General features: G+C 46.5%; 1 protein-coding gene across 1 annotated transcript in view; it reads left to right on the forward strand.

The window, feature by feature from the left end:
• The window catches only part of INTS4 (integrator complex subunit 4), a 347,032-nt gene that overhangs the window by 251,893 nt on the left and 76,335 nt on the right, over positions 1 to 18,804 (forward strand). Inside the window, exon 19 of the mRNA XM_085623249.1 lies at positions 15,246 to 15,305. Within this exon, the coding sequence (XP_085479375.1) occupies positions 15,246 to 15,305 (60 nt within the window). The remainder of the gene's footprint in view (positions 1 to 15,245; positions 15,306 to 18,804) is intronic.

Genomic DNA, 18,804 nt, shown 5'->3' on the forward strand with positions numbered 1-18,804 from the left:
TTATTAAATTCAACCTCCAACTAGTCCTCATCCCCCCCTCTTATCCCACCCTAGACCTCTCCTGGTCAGTCGAACTGTCGCTACGTCCGCAATAACAGGGGAGTCATTATGGGAGCTACTGCTTCGGGGTACCACGTACTGGTCCGAGTCACCACCGTCCAACTCCGCAAGCCGCAAGTCGCACCGGCCCAAATAGACTCACACTAATTGTTTTACGATGGCGTGGTGTTCGGTGTGGGGGCCAGGTCCAGTGCTTCCAGTGCTATCAGCATGGCCTCCCATTCTAGGGAGATATGTCGCTTCCTCAGCCCTCTCTACTCCTCCCTCCTAATAGCCGCCCCCTCTGCCCTTCCCCACTGCAGCATGTCAGCCTGCCATACCGTGACCGCCCTAATTGCTAAAATGAGGGCGAGATCCACAAACCTGAGCTGCGCCGCCTGAACTTTAGGTGTGTTGCTGTAGCTAGGGAATGCCGTATCCCCTCCCAGTATTCCCGCAGTCGAGGGCAGGACCATAGCATGTGGAGAAATCCCGCCTCATCCTCTCTACATCTGGGGCAGCTATGGAGGGAGTCCGAGAACATACGATGGAGTCGCTTCGGTGTGAGGTACGATTTTTGCAGCACTATCGTCTGTATGAATTTAAGCCGCACATTGCGCAACACTTTTTTGGGATGCTCCAGAATGCATTTCCATGCGTGGTCGGTGAGTTCCACCCCTGAGTCCGTCGTCCATTGCTCCCTAAGGGAGGTGAGAGCTGTTGCCGCGTGTGTTCGTACTGCAGTATATAACCAACGCACTAAGTGTCCCCCAGGTCCCATATAATAGAGGAGATGTACTAGGGCGTGCTGCGGGGGCTCAGTCCGCTGTGGGGCCCAGGTAGCTCTGATGTAGTGTGTGGTAGCTGCATGTAAGAGATACAGCCCCCGTGGCCTGTAGGAAGGTATCGTGGTCCCTCAATGTGCCATCGCCGAAAAAGGCTCCCAACTTATCTATCCCACTGTCCGTCCATGCCTGGAGTCTAGTCTGTGTGAGTCTCCCCTGTGGCTTGGGCATGCCTAAAAGGGGTAAATTCCCGGCATACGGGGTTGCTTCCGATGTGTATGCCAGGGCCTTCCTCCAACATATCAGGGCGGTCCTCAATAGTGAGGGGCAGTCAGGGGGGACACGAGCCCTCGGCAATAAAAGGGTGTGTAGCTCCCCTCTGTGCAGCCTCTGCAGTGTAAACCCAATCTCGCCAAGATTCCTCCCCGCAGTCCAATAGGATAGCCACTGGAGTTGACTAGCATAATAGTATCCTCTGAAGTCAGGGACTCCCAGGCCACCACTCTGTGTCCCCAGCTGGAGCTTCCTGAGACTTATCCATCTCCGACCCGCACCCCATATAAGGGTGACCAACAGGCTGTCGAGCGTCTTAAAAATGGATTGTGGGAGATTCACCGGTAAGTTCATAAAGTAGTAAAGCAGACGAGGCAACATCACCATCTTAGCGATGGTAATCCGTCCCATTACGGAAAGGGGCAAGGAGGACCAGAAGCCCACACTGGCCCGGAGCCCCGTTATTGCCCGTTGGATATTGCCATCTATCTGATCCTCCTGCGTTCGATATACCTGTATACCAAGGTATTTAAATGTAGTGGGAGCGACCATGAAGGAGTAAGTGCCAAATTGCAAATGAGTTATGTGTGCTGTTTCTTGGAAGAAATAACAGGTCGATTTGTCGGGGTTGATAGCCAGACCCGATAGTCGCTCAAACACCGCAAATGTGTCCGGGAGGGGGGTCGCCTCAGCGGTAAGGTCTCGTAAGTATAACAGCATGTCGTCTGCATAAATAGACAGTAAATGGTACACTCCGTCGATACAGATACCAAGTTGGGCAGCTGATCTTCAAGAGTGCCAGAGCTAGCGGTTCTAATGCCAGCACGAAATGCAATGGGGACAGAGGGCATCCCTGCCTTGTGCCGCGATGGATGCTGTATGCCTCAGATATATAGCAGCGCGTACGGGCCCTGGCCGTCGGGGACGTATATAATAAACGGACCCATTGTAAGTATGTGTCCGGGAACCCAAATCGGCGGAGCGTTGCAAACATAAAATCCCATGATAGGGAATCAAACTCCTGCTTAAGGTCCAGTGCAATACATCCGGCCTGGTGGTGAGTCCTTGGGGTAGCCGCCATAATTGCGTGCAACCGTCTAGTATTAAGTGAGGTGCTGTGGTTTGGGAGGAAACCACACTGGTCACTGTGTATAATTGCAGGGAGGTGCGGTTGTATGCTGTTGGCGAGGGCCTTACTCAATATTTTGTATTCAGTAGCCAACATAGAGAGGGGTCTATAGTTTGACATGTCCAGCCCGTCTCTCCCCGGCTTGGGTATAGACATAACCTGGTAAGCGTCCCGTCTCTATGGCCGCCTTATAGACGGCCTCCAGAGTGGGCACCAAGGACTCCGCATATACAAGATAAAACTCGACCGGGAGTCCATCAAGCCCCGGCGTTTTATTACGGTTTAAGCCTTTAATTGTGGCTCGGATCTCCTGTAGGCTGATTGGTCCGTCTATGTTTTTCCGTACTTCCTCCAAAAGGGTCGGGAAAGGGAGGTCCTGGAAGAAATCGGCAATAGAAGAGCCGTCTACTAGGGAGGGGGGGTTCATAGAGTTTACCAAAGTAGTCTATGAAGGCGGTGTTTATTTCTGCCTGTGTAGGGACTACTTGGCCCGTCATAGTGCGAATGCTGGCTATAATCTGCGGGTCGGGTCTATCTCTGACCATGCGGGCTAGCAGGGTGCCTGCTCTGTCCGCCTCTACATGTTTACGCTGCAAGTAAGTTTTGTGGTCTATTACTCTGTGTCTCTAGGGTTTCCACATGTTCTATGTGAGTGGATTGCAGCCGTTCTCACTTTGTAGGGTCTGATATCACTTCCCTCTTCAGGGCATGTAACTTACTCTCGATATCTTGCAGCCTCTGGTGTGTCTCTTGGCGGGCCCCCACCAGTTGTCCTACAGTCGCACCTCTAACCACTACCTTCAGAGCATCCCATTCTATCAGGCGCGATGTCGCAGTATTCCAATTATCGGTTAGGTAATTAGTAACCGTGTCAGAAAGTGTTGCGCGAAAGGGGGCGTCTTCGAGCAGGTATGGGTGTAGTTTCCCGGTGGGCTCCGGGGTAGGCACCACTCCCCACTGAAGTGTGAGTTCTAAGGGGCTATGGTCGGAGAAAGTCTTAGCTAAGTATGTGGAGCTGTGTATATTCGCAATAAGTGAGCTGGAGCAAAGAAACCTGTCGATTCTGGTGTGCAGGTCATGCACCGGGGAGTAGAAGGAGTATTCCTTATGTGTCGGGTATAGACAGCGCCACGCATCCGGGAGTGTCCACCCGCTTATCCATGTGGTGAAGTGGTCCGCGATCTTACTAGCGGTCGTACCATGAAGGGGGGGGGGGGGGGGGGGGTGTGATCTGTCCCGGCCAATATCAAGCACTGCGTTCCAGTCACCGCCCACCACCCAAGGGACTTCAACCCAATCAGCCAACACTCCACTCAGTCGACCTAGAAAGCGTCCTGATCAAAATTAGGGGCTTAAATACTCCCAAGGACCACCAGAGACCCATCGAGTGTTCCCTTTACCAGTATGTACCGTCTCTGATCGTCTATCCGTTGTTCCAGTGGGGCAAAAGGAACCCCATGACGTATCCAGATAGTCGCCCCTCTAGCAAAAGCAGAATAAGTCGTGGAATAAAGGGTCCCTCTCCATTTTTTCCTCATTTTTTGCGTTTCCGAGTCAGTGAGGTGAGACTCTTGGAGGAATGCTATTTGAGTCTTACGTCTGAGGAGGAATGCGTGTATGCGATGTCTTTTCTGTATTGCCCCCAGTCCCCTTACGTTCCATGTGAGCAGGTTGTACGATCCTATTCTAGCAGCAGTCCCCAGCATTGTCTCGTGTAATAGCGGAGCGTATCTCCGCGTGCCCCCAGCGAGGCAGTACCGACCAGGAGACCCTTTTCCCCAACAACTTTAACAAAACGTGGCACAATGCCTAAACCGCGTTGGGCCCAACAATAGTGCACAAATGGTACATAACGATTAACAGTGCATACGCCATAGGGGGGGTAGCCAACTCTGCATCCAAACATACTTCCTTAGATGGCCCAGGACTCCGTGGCTCAATGGTACCCTGTCTTCCGGGGGGGTAACAAAATGTATTGCAGGGTAGGTGGGGTGCTAACGTTAGCGTGTGTAGGATATCAGTACATATCATATAGTTCCCCAGTGAGCGTTCGAAAGTAAAGGTAGCTCACAAATGAATGGATACATGGCCAGCAACGCACCCTGCAATCACTAACTCCAGCATCCCACCAGACCACCCAGCAAACTATCATTTTAGGAAAGGATATAGCAATTGTTCAGCTGCTGGGTGCTTGCCCGCCTTGTGTTAAAGGCACTAGTAGGAGTCTCAAATGTCAGTGTTCCAGCTTCTCGCCTTATTCATCCATCAGGTCGTCAGCCGCTCTCGGTGTGATTGTAAGGAAAAGTATGACACTATTGTCGGAGTCAGAGGGAGCCGTGCCATCCTCCGAGTCCGTGGCGGACTTGTTCAAATCATCGCGGAATGAGCCGGCCACCGACAGCGCCCCTCCCGCTCTCTCCGCTGCTGCTCTTGCGACGGTCCCGCTCCGCCTCTCCCGTCTTTAGTGCCCTGTGATCTTCTAGAGGCCCGCTGCCGGAGCTTTTCCGAATCCTGTGAGGAGCTCTCCATACCGACCGCCTGACTAGGACCGATGCCCATGACCTCCATCCACTCCTCCACATCTGCTGGGCTCTCAAAGAAATGAGTCTTCTTGTCATGCAGCACCTTGAGGCGTGCGGAGTGCATATTTAAGCTGTGCAGTCAGCAACTTTTTCTTTACTGCCTGATAGGACGACCTCTGTCTCTGCACCATCGCAGTATAATCCGGGTATAATGAGACACGTTGGTTTTCGTACTGTATCAGTGTTCGTTCCCTAGCCTTCTGCAGGAGCATGTCGCGGTCTCTATAATTGAGGATTTTAACAATTCGAGGTCAGGGCAGCGCCCCAGGCCTTGGCTGTCCCGTCTGTATTCTGTGCGCTCTCTCTACACAGAAGTGGGGTGAGAGTCCCTCCGGGGCTACATGTTCCCGGAACCACGTTTCCATGAAGTCAGCCGCCCTATTCCCCTCACAGCGTTCCGGCAGCCCTATGACGTGGATGTTGTTGCGCCGGATTCTACCTTCCGCATCCTCCACTCGGTCCAGGAGCGAGGTAACCTGCCGTTGAAGCCGTTGCAGGGAGGAGGAGTGGTCAGCCACCGCAGGTGTAAGGTCCGTGAGGGATTGGCCGTGGTATTTGACTGTGTCCGCCGGTTTGGCGTGATCTGCCTTCAGCAATTGCAGCCCCGTGGTCAGCGTACCCAGTTGTAGCTCCATTGCAGCCCTTGAATCTCGTATCTCCTGCAGGATGAGGTCCAGTTTATCCGGCACGCCCTGCGCGGCAGCCGCCATGGACGCCCTCCGCACTGGGGGACCGCCGGCCCAGTTCGGTACCACGGGCGGGGGGGCCGGTATCCCGCTAGCTCTCCTTAGTCATGGTCCTCCCCATGGCCCTACACCTTCACCTCCTCCCCCGGCGGAGCGACCTCGTAGGGGATCCGATAGGGGCTACACTCCCGCTCCCAGGACAAATGCTGCTCGATCTTGTTCTTCGAGTGTGTATCAGTGGAGGTGGGGGGGGCCCGGTTCTGCCTCCAGATCTGCTCCGGGCCCCAGCCAGGCAGTAGAAGCGTCAACCCCCCCCAGCAGAGAGACCACGAACAGCAGCCACCAGGGCCGGCCAAGTCCTCCTTCACTCGTCTCTCTCCTCCCACAGATTCCGCCGGTTATGGTCTCGAGGGGGGGCAATAGCCAGGCAACACCTCGAGGGCCCCCCAGGCGCAACCTCCAGCTGGCTGCACCCTCGTAGCTCCAGGAGGGGCGGGGGGGCCGGGGGAAGATGGGGGTTCGCATATTGGCACTTTCTGGACCGTGCGGCCTCCTACCGCATCACAGCCTGCTCCTCATCGCTTCCCAGGTGCTTGTCTCTTCTCTTGTTCTGTCCCCCAATCGCCCATCAACAGCTCCTGGGGTGGGGAGTCGAGTGTTTGGCCCCCAAAGCTCAGGCATGCACAAGACCTCCTCTCAGCGCTAGTCAGTGTGTCTATCCCGCCTCTCTCGCCGCACCTTTCGCCACCGGCCCAACTCGGTCATCGGGGCCGGCGGCAGGGAAGGAATTCAGTCATCTCAGGCTCTATCTCGGGGGGGCACGTCCTTGATAAAGCAGGACCGGCCGACTCCGCAGCCCGCCTCCTCTGGCTGCCGCGCGCACCTCCGTGGCTCACCTCTGCACTTGGTCCGTCCCCCGGCAGCCCCTCGCTCCCGTCCGGAGCTCCCCGTCGTCCGGCAGGGCTCCCAAGTCTTTAGCTGTCTCTCCGGGTCTGTCCAGCCAGCTCAGCGTCCAACGTAGGGGCTCAGGGAAATAGGCCCCCGCATCCAGGCGCCCTCGGCGTCGCAGAGCAGGCAGGCCTGCGCCCTCAGCAGTCGCACCTCTGCTCCTCAGCAGCCTACGCGCCGGCCACACCGCCACCGGGGGTTGAGGACCACCGCCACCGCAAGCCCCCCGCAGATGGAGCCGTGAAAACGGCTTATAAGTGTGGATTCCCCCCGGGAGGGTCCGGAGCTCTACCGAGCCAAGTCCGCCATTGCCGGCGGTTAGCCACGCCCCCGTAAAGAGGGTTTGCTATATCTTGGTAATTTTGTGATCACCTAGCCCCCCCCCATGACCAGTTTACCCTCCAGAGGGTTGAATTCTGGGAGTGTCTCTAGGTCTTTATTGTAAGGGGTCAGGGCATGTCTGAGTTGTAGATATTTATAAATTGTATGCGCGGCATGTGGAATTTGTTTTGCAACTCTTGGAAGGACTTGAGTGTGTGCCCACGCATGACCGCTCCCAGTGAGGATATACCTATGTTATCCCATCCATAGAATCCAAGCAGGGCAGCCATCTGAGGAAGAAGGCCATTGTGCCATATCTGGGTTTTCTGTGTCAGGGGGCCACACCACCCCATCCATCACAACAATTGTTTCCAGACTCGAAAGACTGCCCTCGTCGCAGGCGGCAATGTCCGAGCCTCCGGCTTGCTATATAGGTACATATGGACAGAGGTGTCGCCCATCGTTCGACCGCATATGCTGGGCCATCTATGGCACTGTACCACTATTCATTGAGTATTTGCAGATGAGACGCTGTGTAGTAAGCCTGTGTGTAGGCCGCTGCAGTGCCACCACAGTATGTGGATTGATAACAGGTGCACAGGCCACTGTGCCAGCACCTCCACCCCAAAGGAATTGGCTTAGTAGCGTAATGATTTGCTGAAACCAGGTGGCCGGGATCGGGTATGGGTGGTTCTGCAGCTGATCTAGTAGGCAGGGCATGGAGACCATCTTGAAGATGGCGGACTGGTCAAAGAGTGTAAGAGGCATGTGGGCCCCAGATTTCACCACTGTCATAATGCGTTCTGTTAGTGGAGCAAGGTTGCACTGCCACGTAGAGGATTGCGAGACAGAAAAAAAGACGCCTAGGTATTGTAAGCCTTCTGTGGCGATGGTGAGTTCCATCGTTCAGGATACAGATTCAAACAAAAAATGAGTGTCAGTTGAGCCAAATATCTTCTCTCCCTCCTCTTTCCTTTTTTTGTCAGTGGGTATCTTGTCTCCCCAAATGTAGGTTTTCTCTGCCTTGCAACGAATCCCTCCTTTCTAATGATAGTATTCTTTCTATCCTGAATTACTGTCCTTTTCCATAAAATCTTAGTAGATTATACAGGGCTCTTTAACCTTTTCTGTAGTGAGAGCTACTTCTGATCAGGCTGAGCAACTTGCTCACTGTTACCAAACACCCCCACAATCAGGTTCATTGACTTTCAGCCTAATGTCCATAGAGCTAGATAATATGGTTTGAACAGAATGCTTTGCCTAGGGGCACTATGACAAAGCTGTCCTGTGTGTCAGTGAAAGTGTGGTCTTTGGGGATGTATGGACATTTGTACATAGAAATGCGATATATGTGTGTTGCTGTCTGAGAGCCTGTGTTGTATGTACTAGTGGCACAGGATATACCTTTCAGCATATGTTGCACAGTTACATGTATAACAGAAACATACAACCATTCTTTTTAAATAGGAGAAATTTAAAGTGCCAAAAAATATTGGGCACAAATTTTCACAATATGGAACATTCATACACACTTAATATTTCTCCCACTTAAACAATAATGGTTGTATTTTTCAGTTATAAATATGGCACAGTATCTGTCAGTTACTGGGAGCAAGATGTCTGTTGCGTGTAAAGGCTACATTTTGAAATGGGAGTAAGTTAAACTGAAAAGTTAACTTTGTTTATATGGATTCTATAAAACTAATCATTTAAATGTTTGTCCATTACCAAGTGCCACATTACAAACACTGGGCATCTTGCTCCCAGTGGCCGGTAGTCATGGTGCCATGTTTATAACAGAAAAATACAGCTATTTGTTTAAATAGGAGGAATTTAAAGTGAAGAAACATTCTTCATAACACATTAAGACATAATTGGCTTAATTGAAAGTGGAGAAAGGCATTGAGACCTAATGTTTCATAGAAATATTTTTCTTCACTTTAAATTTCTCCCATGTAACAACAATACTGTATTTTTCAGTTATAAATATGGTACATTGTCAAGTAGCCTCTGGGAGCAGCCTGAAACTATCCCACGTTATGAGGACTATACCTCATAGTGATGGTAACATCTCATTGTTCCAGACTAATAAAATGTTTGTGAGAGCCAGTGTACTGTGAGGACCACTCCCTTTAGTGTTCAGATACTTTTTAGTGCATGCTTTTAAAATCTGTTCATACAAATAGACGTTTATACGAATCCCCTAGTATCTTGGGGAAGAACATTTTGATTAATATTAAATAAAAAAATAATGGAATAATCCATTTAATTTCCTAATCCTATACAGATAGACTACATAGACATATAACATGGTAGAAACAAGTCACATGTTTCCTGCGTGTACCAGACACTTAGATGCATGATGGATACACAAACGTTTTTTGCATTGGACAAACAGATGTAGATTATAATAATGTACAAGTTAACATATAAGAATTAATCAGGACACTTGTCCACCCCAAATAATAATCCACTTTCTTACAGTTAGTGATGCAGGGCTGGACAGCAAGAACAGTTTTTTTCTCTTCAGTGGATGTTCCCCTTTAACCCCTTCAGTGCCCCTCCCTTTCCCCGCCCTGTGCCGGGCGTTGCATTAGCGGGCGGGGTTCATGACGAGATAGTCTCGTCATGGGCACAGCGCAACCGCGCTCCATGACGAGACCATCTCGTCATGGGCACTGAAGGAGTTAAAGGAAGGAGTCTTGAGAGGAGATACCTTTTGGACTGAACTGCAAAATGCTATACTTGCAATGCTGGCAGATGAAAATTCCGGATCAGCACTTTGGAAGAGTGCCTTTAGTAGCATAATAGATATTAGGAACCATCTCAAATAGGTTTGAAGCTAGACAATTAGGTACCTCGGACAAAACATTTGATAAAGACCACAAACATGTCTATCACAAAGTAGATCAAGCGAAGGAACCACCTTCTAGGCCACATTCCAGCCATCAACTAGCAATCTGCCTTTAAGTGTTGGGCAGCAGGAGCTTTTGTAGAATGTTAGCAGAGAGATTCAACTCCTGTGGGGGCCTCGTCGGTTGCATACAATCCACAGATTTTTCTTTAAACATCAGTTCGTAGAAGGGAGTTTCTATCGCGATAACTTCCCCTACAAAAAAAACTAAATCCTACAACAACAAAAAAACTCTCCTCACCTTCAATGAGCAGCATGGAGCACCACTGTCACACTTTCAACAACATTCAAATCATTTTGGGTCTCTGGCTTGTTGTAACTTACATGGCCGTGGGCTTCTGTGCATCTCATCTAATTCTAGAGTTGGCCCTCTCCACCCTTTCCAGGTCTCTCAGAGACTCCCCTCAGACCCTACTTGTTATAAGAAACTGAACGGGCGCCAAACCAAGTTGTGGTTCAATGCCTGTAGATCTGTTTGAGTACTGGGAAGTGGAACTGACCAAATGGGATCCTATTCCCACCTCTGAGTGAGGTGGAAGTATTTGACTTATTTTCTCTTTCCCTTGATCGCTTATTCATAGCAGAAAGGATACTCATTTTGGTTTAGTTTAGCCCGTCCAGTTTCCCCATTGTTATAAGTGACAGCGTGTCTAGCCCTCAAATATCCCTAGGTTTAGTGTAGCTGTCGTGGACCCCCAGTCAATGCCAGTGTTTCCCAGCTACTCCTCAGTCCTCGACCGACCCAGGGGCTATAGCTAAGTCTTTGCAGCCTCATTGTCCGGCCACACCTCTATACTACAATCAGGGGTGCACAGGCAGACTCGGGTGGTGCAGCAGGGCGGCACACGTTCCACAGCATAGTTGGGCCGTCACATGGAAGATCGGCTGGAGCCGTGGTGGCACAGAGCTGTACAGGCCGTCAAAGGGGCACCTACAGTTTTTGCGCCAAGAAATGCGTCGCCCGGGAGGAGCAGGCACCAGCCAGGCCTTCTCTTAACGGTTATAGCAGGCAACTGGACAAGGGGCGCCAAAGTATCAATCTTCCATCCCCCAAGCAGTAGGCCTTACATCCACTGGTAGGAGATGGCAATGGTGCCCCAGGCGGCCCCCCCCGTTCCAGACACCGCAGACTCACGTGTCCCCCAGAACTCCTGCACAACACTCTTGCAGCACTCAGTAATGTGGGGGGCGTCACTTCCTCCCCAATCAAACGTGTCCTTAATTTGCAGCGGGTGAGGGTCTCTGCACAGAGGAGTTTCGCCTTCAACTCTCCTGGTGTGCGGCACGTGCACTCATGAGAACCGCTGTAGCTTGTAGTTACTGGATTGATTGCCTGGCAAACATATGCTATTCCGGCCACAAATCTCTCTACTGGATTAACCCCTGCTGGCTCAGCTAATTTTGTATCTGTATCATCGCTGCTGTAAAAGGATTGTTTCCGGTTATTGTGACTATTTAAAGCAACACTGTAGAAGGTTTATCAGTTCCTGATGTATTTTTTTTTTTTTTTAAATCTTTTTATTAGGTTATTCAACAAAACAGAAAGTAAGAACCACTCTTTCAGTGTAAGGCTTTGGACAAAGCAAATTAAAATGCATCCTAGAAATTCAGCACAAGTATTACAGAGATAAATAGGCAAGCAAAGGGCACAACACAGTAGTCTCCATCCCCAACCGCTGTGCGAGACAGGGCAACTAGTCATGGTCGCTGAGGTCAGATTCTGCTGTATCGGGTGGGGGCTCACAGATGTTCCCTCTGTACACATTCCAGCCACCCCACACCTGGGACCATTTCTTTGGGCATCCTCTATGTACATATACCGCTTTTTCCGTCACCATTACAAGGTCCATGTCTCGGATCCACTGTGCAAGGGTAGGTGCCTGTCCCGATCCCCATCGCTGGGCTATGTTACGTTTTGCGAGGATGTATTTTTATATACCCCTGGTGAACCAGTTGTACCGTGGGAAGACTGGAGAGAAGGCTCTGAAACATATGTTTAGGCAATTGGAGGAGGTATTTTTACTGCCTCGAGGAAGCTAGCTTTGAAGGGAGAAGAGCGTTGAATATAGGCCTATGCAGGGAGCTTAATTTAAACCTGTGGCTTTTGGTACGCACATCGGCGTGTTAACAGAAAGAACACAAGCGCCACCCATGCAGGGGGCTTAATTTAATTTAAACTCACATGGCTACATCCCCAAAAATATAAAACATTAACGCACAATACATAAAAACACATTCCTGACACAACACGGAGCATTTCTCTGCTCCCTTTTTTCATTAACATGGCCTCCTTTCACTCTCTTTCTTTGTGCACAATGCCAATAAAAAACAAAATAACCGTCACCCCCCCTCCCCCCACTGCCCACTTCCTTCCATAAACAAAAAAAAAATAGAACGCATTTTTTTTTAATTAATTGTTTTTTATTAGGATACTTCAGTTGTATATAATGTTTTCTAGGTTATATATATGGTAATAAATGGTTATACCACTTTTTAATTATAACTTTTAACTTTTAAACATACTACACAACATTCAGAATGCTCTGCAACACATGTTAAAAACGTGAACAAAGCCAAAAGCTCTCTCTATACACTTATAAGGCCCCAAGGCGAGAACTATTGGCTATGCCAATGCTTGTTTCATAAGGTGGCTATTAAAAGTACTATGATGGCATCTGGAGCAGGATACTGATGGATAAAGGCCCCGTACTGCAGGAGCCTCTCGTCCGTGCGGCTATCTTGCACGCCGGCTCTCCAGAGCCTCCATCTGAAATATTTCTGGACAGTAAACATCCTGAGGAATTCAGGGAGGTATTATTTACACTAAATCCTGCACATTTTTAGGTCTTGCCTGAGCCAGCACGCATGCGCTGCTCTGCGAGACTTTTTGTAAGGGGCTTCAAAAATCTGACCAAGTGCTTGTGCGTGTGTTTTTGTTTTCGTTATAGGCTATTGGCCTTTGCGTGCGTCTTTCTAGGAAAGACAGCACGCAATTGGGCAAAGGCGGGTGCACGCCCACGGCCTAATGCTTGCGGTTACCCGCACGGACGCCATCTGTTTTTAATTATCGTGCCCAGACGCGTGCACAATAATACAAAACAGATGGCTTGCTGTGGCGCGCACGCACCACTCGCGTGCTTGTTTCCCTTACAGCGCGTTACGAAGGAGGGAGATCATGAACTGAGCATCAGAATTTGGCAGCCGAAGGTCGATTGTCCCAGCTTGTACATGGACGCAGGCACACATGCATAGCCAGTTCCAAAGGAAGAGAGATCAAAGAATGAGTACCAGAATCTCCCAGGATATGTGTTGCTGTCCTCATGCAGAAGCATTAACTAGGTGCCGAGTATGGTGCACGGAAATGTTTTGTTGTGTAGCACTCAGGCGCCCTCCCTTCCACTGCCCTACCCCTACCACCGTCAGACATGCAGGATGAATTATCGGGCCTCATTTTACCAATTGACCGGTGTTCGATCAGACTTCCAGTTTGCAGTCTGTTCATTTATTTGCGATTTTCTTTCAGAAGCTCGATGAAATTATTTTATCTAGTTGGATTAAAACAGAGCTGATACAAAAAACAAAGCAGAGTATGAATATTTTAGTAGTTAAATGTAGTGTTCCTATAGATTCAACCACCTCCTAGTCCATGCATGTTTGGAACATCGCCACCTTGCGGTCAGGACTGTTAATAGACCAATCCGCTGCAACTAGCACATACTAGGACAACTTTCGTAGCAGATGCCCAGAGCGTACGCTTCCAACTCACTTAAAAGTATCAAATCCTATTTATGTCTGGTGTTCCCTCCTTAGTGAGCCTCGAACGCTGCCATTCTAGGCTTGAACACAAAGTTCGTACTGCTGTTCGGAGTGCGCATATGATGTGTGTGATAATCTTGCACTGCTGAAGCTTGTGGTTCATCTAATACGTGTGTGAAGGGAACGCTGCAATATTTGTGCCCATGGCGTGTGTGAGATGCTTGCATGAGACAAGCATGTACTGCTGTAACATGTGATGTACCATTTCTGTGGTCTGTGTACGGGAGGCTGCAATGCTAGTGTCTGTGGTGTGTGCGGGACACGTTTTCAATGGTGACAAGTGATGTTTTTATACATTGTTTTAGAAAAGTTGAATTGCTACTCTCCGTGGGGTATGGGGCTGTTTGTGGGAGTGAAGCGTGTACTGCTGTAACATGCAATGTATACTTTCTGTGGTCTGTGTACGGGAGGCTGCAATGCTAGTGTCTGTGGTGTATGCAGGACACGTTTTCACTGGTGACAAGTGATGGTTTTATACATTGTTTTAGAAAAGTTGAATTGCTACTGTCCGTGGGATATGGGGCCTTATAAGTGTTTAGCCATGCAACAGTTAATGTTGTTGTACCAAGGATATTGTGCTGGATAACTAAACACTTATAAGGTCTCAAAGGCGAGACCTATTGGCTATGCCAATGCTTGTTCTAATCCTTCTTGCTCTGGTTGGTGCAGTGTAACACATTCAGATTTGTTTTCTGCTTGCTTTTGTCGCAAAATGTAGTACAGGTCTCTCCAAAAGATCGATCTGCGAGCTAACAGTAGCTCGCAGACACCTTCAGGGTAGTTCACAGCCTTGAGTTCATTTTAATATAGGCACATAGTCACATTTTCTTTTATAAGTTAAGGGAAGGTTGTGTTTATTTTGCATAATCATCAATCAGGGTACAGATAGCAGGGCCTGAAAATGAGCAGTGTGCAGTCAGATGCATGACCCAGGATGGGGCACAGAGGTAAAGAACTAATGCACTGGGGTATTTCGCTCTTAACTTAAAGTCCTTGTCAACTTAACATTGGGGTGTGAAAGCAAAACTGTGTTTCTGATTGCTTTTAAATGGGTGAAAATTCAAATTAAAGGCTACCCTAATGATTATGTTAACTCTTCATTTGTATTCAGGCTAAGTAGCTGTTCAGCGCATTTGTGTGGACTTTCTTCACCAACTCTCTGACACTCCCTTAAGAGCGCCCACAGTTAAAAAGATTGTGTGCAAAAGTAGCATATGCCTGAGTAGTAAATGCAGGCTCATATAATATGCATTTACCCTGTTTAGCATTATGTGAAAAAGGCTTAAATTATACATCTGTAATTTATGATTTATGACCGACTTGGGTTGTACAATACATGAATCACAGGCACAGTTTTGGAAAAATATTGTTCCTTTTGAATCCATAACAAATGTAGGCTGCAGTTTGAACCCCTTTTGCTGTTCAGTAGCCACATATTTGTAATGTACATAATGTAATTTCTCTTGATTTATACTTAAAAGTAGTTTGTTTTGTGGTATGCTTGCACATTAATCGTGCATTAAACATATTTGCAGTTGATACAAGTATAGTTATACTTTCACTTACATTTGTTAGTGGTATGCGTAGTTGAAAAGTGCTTTTTTCATGTAACTAAAATGTTCATTAGAAGCTTAACAAACAAAATAATTCCAATACAACTTTTTGCTGGACAATTTATCACTGCTCAATTGTGTAATTTGTGTATATTTAACAAGACAAAGAATGGCAGTTTGTCTGAAATTTCTGTTGCAGGATGGAACCTCTTTTTGGCATATGTGAGAACTTTTTACTGGAGGTTGACTTTTTTCAGAGGTCAGTATTTTTTTTTATTTCTAATTGTATGAATAGTTAGAAACATAAATATAGAAATGCAAGGTTTATCCAATATATGAATAAGAAAGGAATCCGCAAACTGAATACTGTGACAAAAGGATTTATGCATTTAATGGTTTTTCCTGTATTTTTTGTTGACAAGCCCTGTCACTGTTCTTTATTAAAGTTTCATACTAAGATTACAATGCATTTTGGTACGATTAAATGATCTTACAACGCATGAATGTTTGTAGTACTTGTTAGTTTTACCTGATATTTGATGGGCAGTAATTAATGTTTTGTTTTATGTAGAGTGTTTCATTTTATAATGTTAAGGTTTAAGGATATAACCAAGGTACATAAGAAAATACCTTTTATTGGTTACAATAACAGCACTTATAAGCTATGTATTGATACTAAATTGGTTATAATGTGTATATAGAAGTGGGTTGAATGCCAATTAAATATTTTATTTTATTTCAGTCTCTACTGCATAGTACTGTTATCCATTGTAACTATCATGTAACAATCCAATCTAGGTTTGCTTTAACTAGTTTTCCTTTAAGTGAAATCATTGAAATGTTATGGCTTCCCCTCCACCATATGCATTTAAAGTGAGATAATCCACAAATGTCATTTTCTAATTTTGTTAATTGCTTTCAGAGTTTCAGTAATTTGGCTATAAAACCAAATCCTGTGTGGATGGTCTCCTAGGTAACAGGATATTTTAGTTCACAGATAACTATTTTGTAAATTTTGCTTCATATTTAGGGTTTTGCTCAACATCAGTTTAACATGACTTTACAGGTTATTTATGACATACATGCGTTCTTTGTCTGTGTCGATCCAAGATAAACAAATGCTCTATCATCCAGTTGGAACTTCAAGCCCAACCACCACCAAGCATAAAGGAGGGTGTTATTAACACATTTAATATATATTGTCGAGGATACTTATTTCTCTTCTGGCTGGAGGCATTGAAAAGTATCTTTTTAAGCTCGTGGGCCAAAGGCATTTCTTAATAGCTTGCAATTTTATTAAGATATTCAAGTCTGTCTGAAAAATATCTTTCATGGATCGGTTTAGGAAAACTGACTATGAATTGGGACTGTTGTTGACTACATATTCAGTCCCTGTTTGATTCATACAGATCAATTTGATGAGGGCTTATGTTTTACACCATATTGTGCGTAGACTAGAATTCACTAGGTGACAGTCTGATTAGGTGCTTGGTAGTAATTCTGCATGTGTATCCCCCTGGTGCTTCTTATTCCGGAAGAAAAGGGTCGTAGTAAATTCACACATTGTAATGGATCTGCCAGTTCTGCTGTTCAGAGATCCTACAAATGTTTCTTGAAACCTCTTAAAGGGTTAATGAGCTCCACTTTGGGGCCAAGAGGGACATTTCTCCCCAAGCTGGCATGACTCGTGAGGTCATACTAAACTTTACATGGTGTGGTGTTCTGTGAGTTAGTACAGCAGATTAGCATCTTCTGCTGAGGCATATGTTCAACCCGTAGGTTGCAGATTTGAATAATAGCTGCTCCGCTTGTATTTCCATCTTTCTGAATTTAATAAACTTCTTGCAGTCAGTTCTGAACTCTAATACTTGATATTTACAGTGGTTTGTTGCAAGAGCAAGATTTGTGTAATACATATTTTACAAATGCTAGAATTATTTACAGTAGAATAGACATCGTGCACAAAAAAATCTTTGCTACAAGTGAGAAATGTGTTCTCTCTTACTGTTTGGGTGCTAGAAGTATTTACTCTACAACGTTACCTCCACCTGTCTCCAATGTGACCCCTGCAATAAATATAAGAAAGTATTTAGAGACACAAATGTACTGTCACTCATGCTATGACCTGCACAACATTGTGAAACTGACAATAATGAAGGCTTTAATGTAAGCCATTTTTAAATTATAAAATTAAGAACTGTGGATGCACTCAATATATAAAGTTTAACAAACTAAATACATTTATCACATTGAATTCTACTGCTTGGTCTGCAGAATAAACTTCCACCCTTTTTCATATTATTTTACTCTTTCTGAAGATTATCTTCAGAAATGTCCAGTCATTCCACTGTTAAATTTACATGTTCTACAACACCCAACATATTTTTCACAGATTTAACTGGATTCCTCTTTCTCACATAGGCCGTCCATTTATATAAAAAGAATGGGATGCACTCCTCTTCACTCTCACAATAACTCACGTAATGCAAGATTCCAATATATTCCATTTAATATTTTGCCCCATGTGTTTTTAACCCCGACACACCTGAGTAAAATGTATACTACTGGAAGTTCCAACTTCCCTGTTTGTCATGTCCCTATTGCTGACATCAAGAACATGTTCTGGGCCTGTCCCATAACCACAACATTCTGGAAGATGATCACGGTGAACTCATAACTGTCCCAGGTAAACAAGACCTATGCAAACCTGAATGTTACATACTAGGACTTTATAACTGCCCTAAAACCAGCAAAGCTGATAGTAGATTTATGAACCTCGACTTTCTTCTGGCCTGGTATTCAGTCACAATGCACTGAAAAACTTCCTCTCTGCAGGACTCTTCGCTGGCATGCCATGGTACTAAGACAGGCGGCAGTACATTATGTCCCTGCAGATGGAGGAAGCTAGAGGATTATGCCAATGCCCAATAGCACCTATGTGGGATGACCTGGTCCATATCTTTTGGGAAAACCTCAGATGCTACACTAGGCCTCCGTAGAATGGCTTTCATTCGTCCTGCTGCTAGTTGCTTCTCGTCATTTCTGCCCTCGATCTGTCCGCTTACGTTGCTACTCCATAGATGAGTCTAATTTTTTAGACCGATCCGAAGTTAGTCGACTAATGTCCTCCCCATTACATCAGGGCAGGCTCCATTACAATGCTTTTGTGACCCCACATAGGATGAATTCCACATGATATTTTGTTCTCCGGAAAACTACTGTTGTTTTTAGCCTTAGACAAAGCATGTTTTGGTTATGCTGTGTATGTATATTGGTACTTTTTTCCCTCAGTTTGCTATTACTTGTACAAACTTCCTAACTTATATGATGATATTGAGTCGCTCTTAAATCTGTACTGGTGGGGGGTCATGCCATATTTGAAGTTTATATATCTGTGACCTAATCTGTACTTCCTACTTATGTTAGAAAAAATGGATTCTGCTTTCTTAATGCTGTGCTGACATGATCATTAGCTTTAACATTCAGGCAGTTCCAATCAGGGAAAATGATGCCACAGAATGATGGGGGAACTGTTAGGATCTCAGACTAATGTTAGAGGCAGTATACAATGCCTTACTGAATTTGTTTGACATTCACAGTTCTGACCCTAATCACAGTATCTACTGTTGACCGCACCCCAATTCAGATTATTTGATACATTTGATACAGGAGGGTTTGCCCCTAACAGGGGTAGTTAGCATTGAGCAGACTGCAGTACATATTCTTAACACTCCCTGATGAGAATTGCCTTAATCTTA

Source organism: Triturus cristatus, chromosome 8, assembly GCF_964204655.1.
Source record: "Triturus cristatus chromosome 8, aTriCri1.1, whole genome shotgun sequence".
In the NCBI taxonomy this organism is placed as follows: Eukaryota; Metazoa; Chordata; class Amphibia; order Caudata; family Salamandridae; genus Triturus; species Triturus cristatus.